Source organism: Arachis duranensis, chromosome 4 (assembly GCF_000817695.3).
Source record: "Arachis duranensis cultivar V14167 chromosome 4, aradu.V14167.gnm2.J7QH, whole genome shotgun sequence".
Classification (NCBI taxonomy): Eukaryota; Viridiplantae; Streptophyta; class Magnoliopsida; order Fabales; family Fabaceae; genus Arachis; species Arachis duranensis.
Window position 1 is genome coordinate 20,489,748 of NC_029775.3, and position 657 is coordinate 20,490,404.

The following is a 657-nucleotide window of genomic DNA, read 5'->3' on the forward strand; positions in this document are numbered from 1 at the left end:
ACTACAAAGTGTTGCACAAGTTATTATTTAGTTTCATAGATTCTCCAGAAATGAGAGGGTTGCCAAACCAGCAGCCCAAACATCATTATCTAGAACATGCTCTTGAGGAGAGTGACTTATTCCTCCGCGACACCGCACAAACAGCATCCCAACCTGTTCATAACAATTCTCAGAATGAAGGGTTTATCTGAAAGCAACGGTTAAACAGATAGACAACGAAAATTTGAATCGAAAATGTAAGATACTTCAATATTTTAGTGAGAAAGAAATAGTAACCTTTGTTAAATGAGACATAGCCATTGCATCATGGCCTGCTCCACTCATCAATGTTGGAACTTCATCCTGAATGTCACCCTCCATCCTCTTTAGTGCAGAATATGCTGCGGATTTGAGCTGCGAACTTAGCTCAGAATCACAAATCACAGCACCTGCATCATGCTGCAATGAAAATAGCAAGCAAAGTCATTGATTATAAGAATATGCTTTGATAAGGCATGTTCAATTTCTTGCTTTTATTTTCGCCTTTTTACTTCGGAAAATCTTGAACATACATAACACTACCAAAAGGGACTGTAAGTTATTGATTACAAACTATTTTGAAGCTACAATAAGTTACTCAAAACATGTTCTATTCAATAAAAGACATGTTCTATTCAA

The 657-nt window shown here is 36.5% G+C and overlaps 1 protein-coding gene across 1 annotated transcript in view; it reads right to left on the reverse strand.

The window, feature by feature from the left end:
• The window catches only part of LOC107483711 (allantoate deiminase 2), a gene marked incomplete at its 5' end in the record, with an annotated part of 4,255 nt that continues 3,598 nt past the window's right edge, over positions 1-657 (reverse strand). Inside the window, 2 exon segments of the mRNA XM_016104322.3 lie at positions 1-153; positions 277-438. Coding sequence (XP_015959808.1) covers positions 34-153; positions 277-438 — 282 coding nt within the window.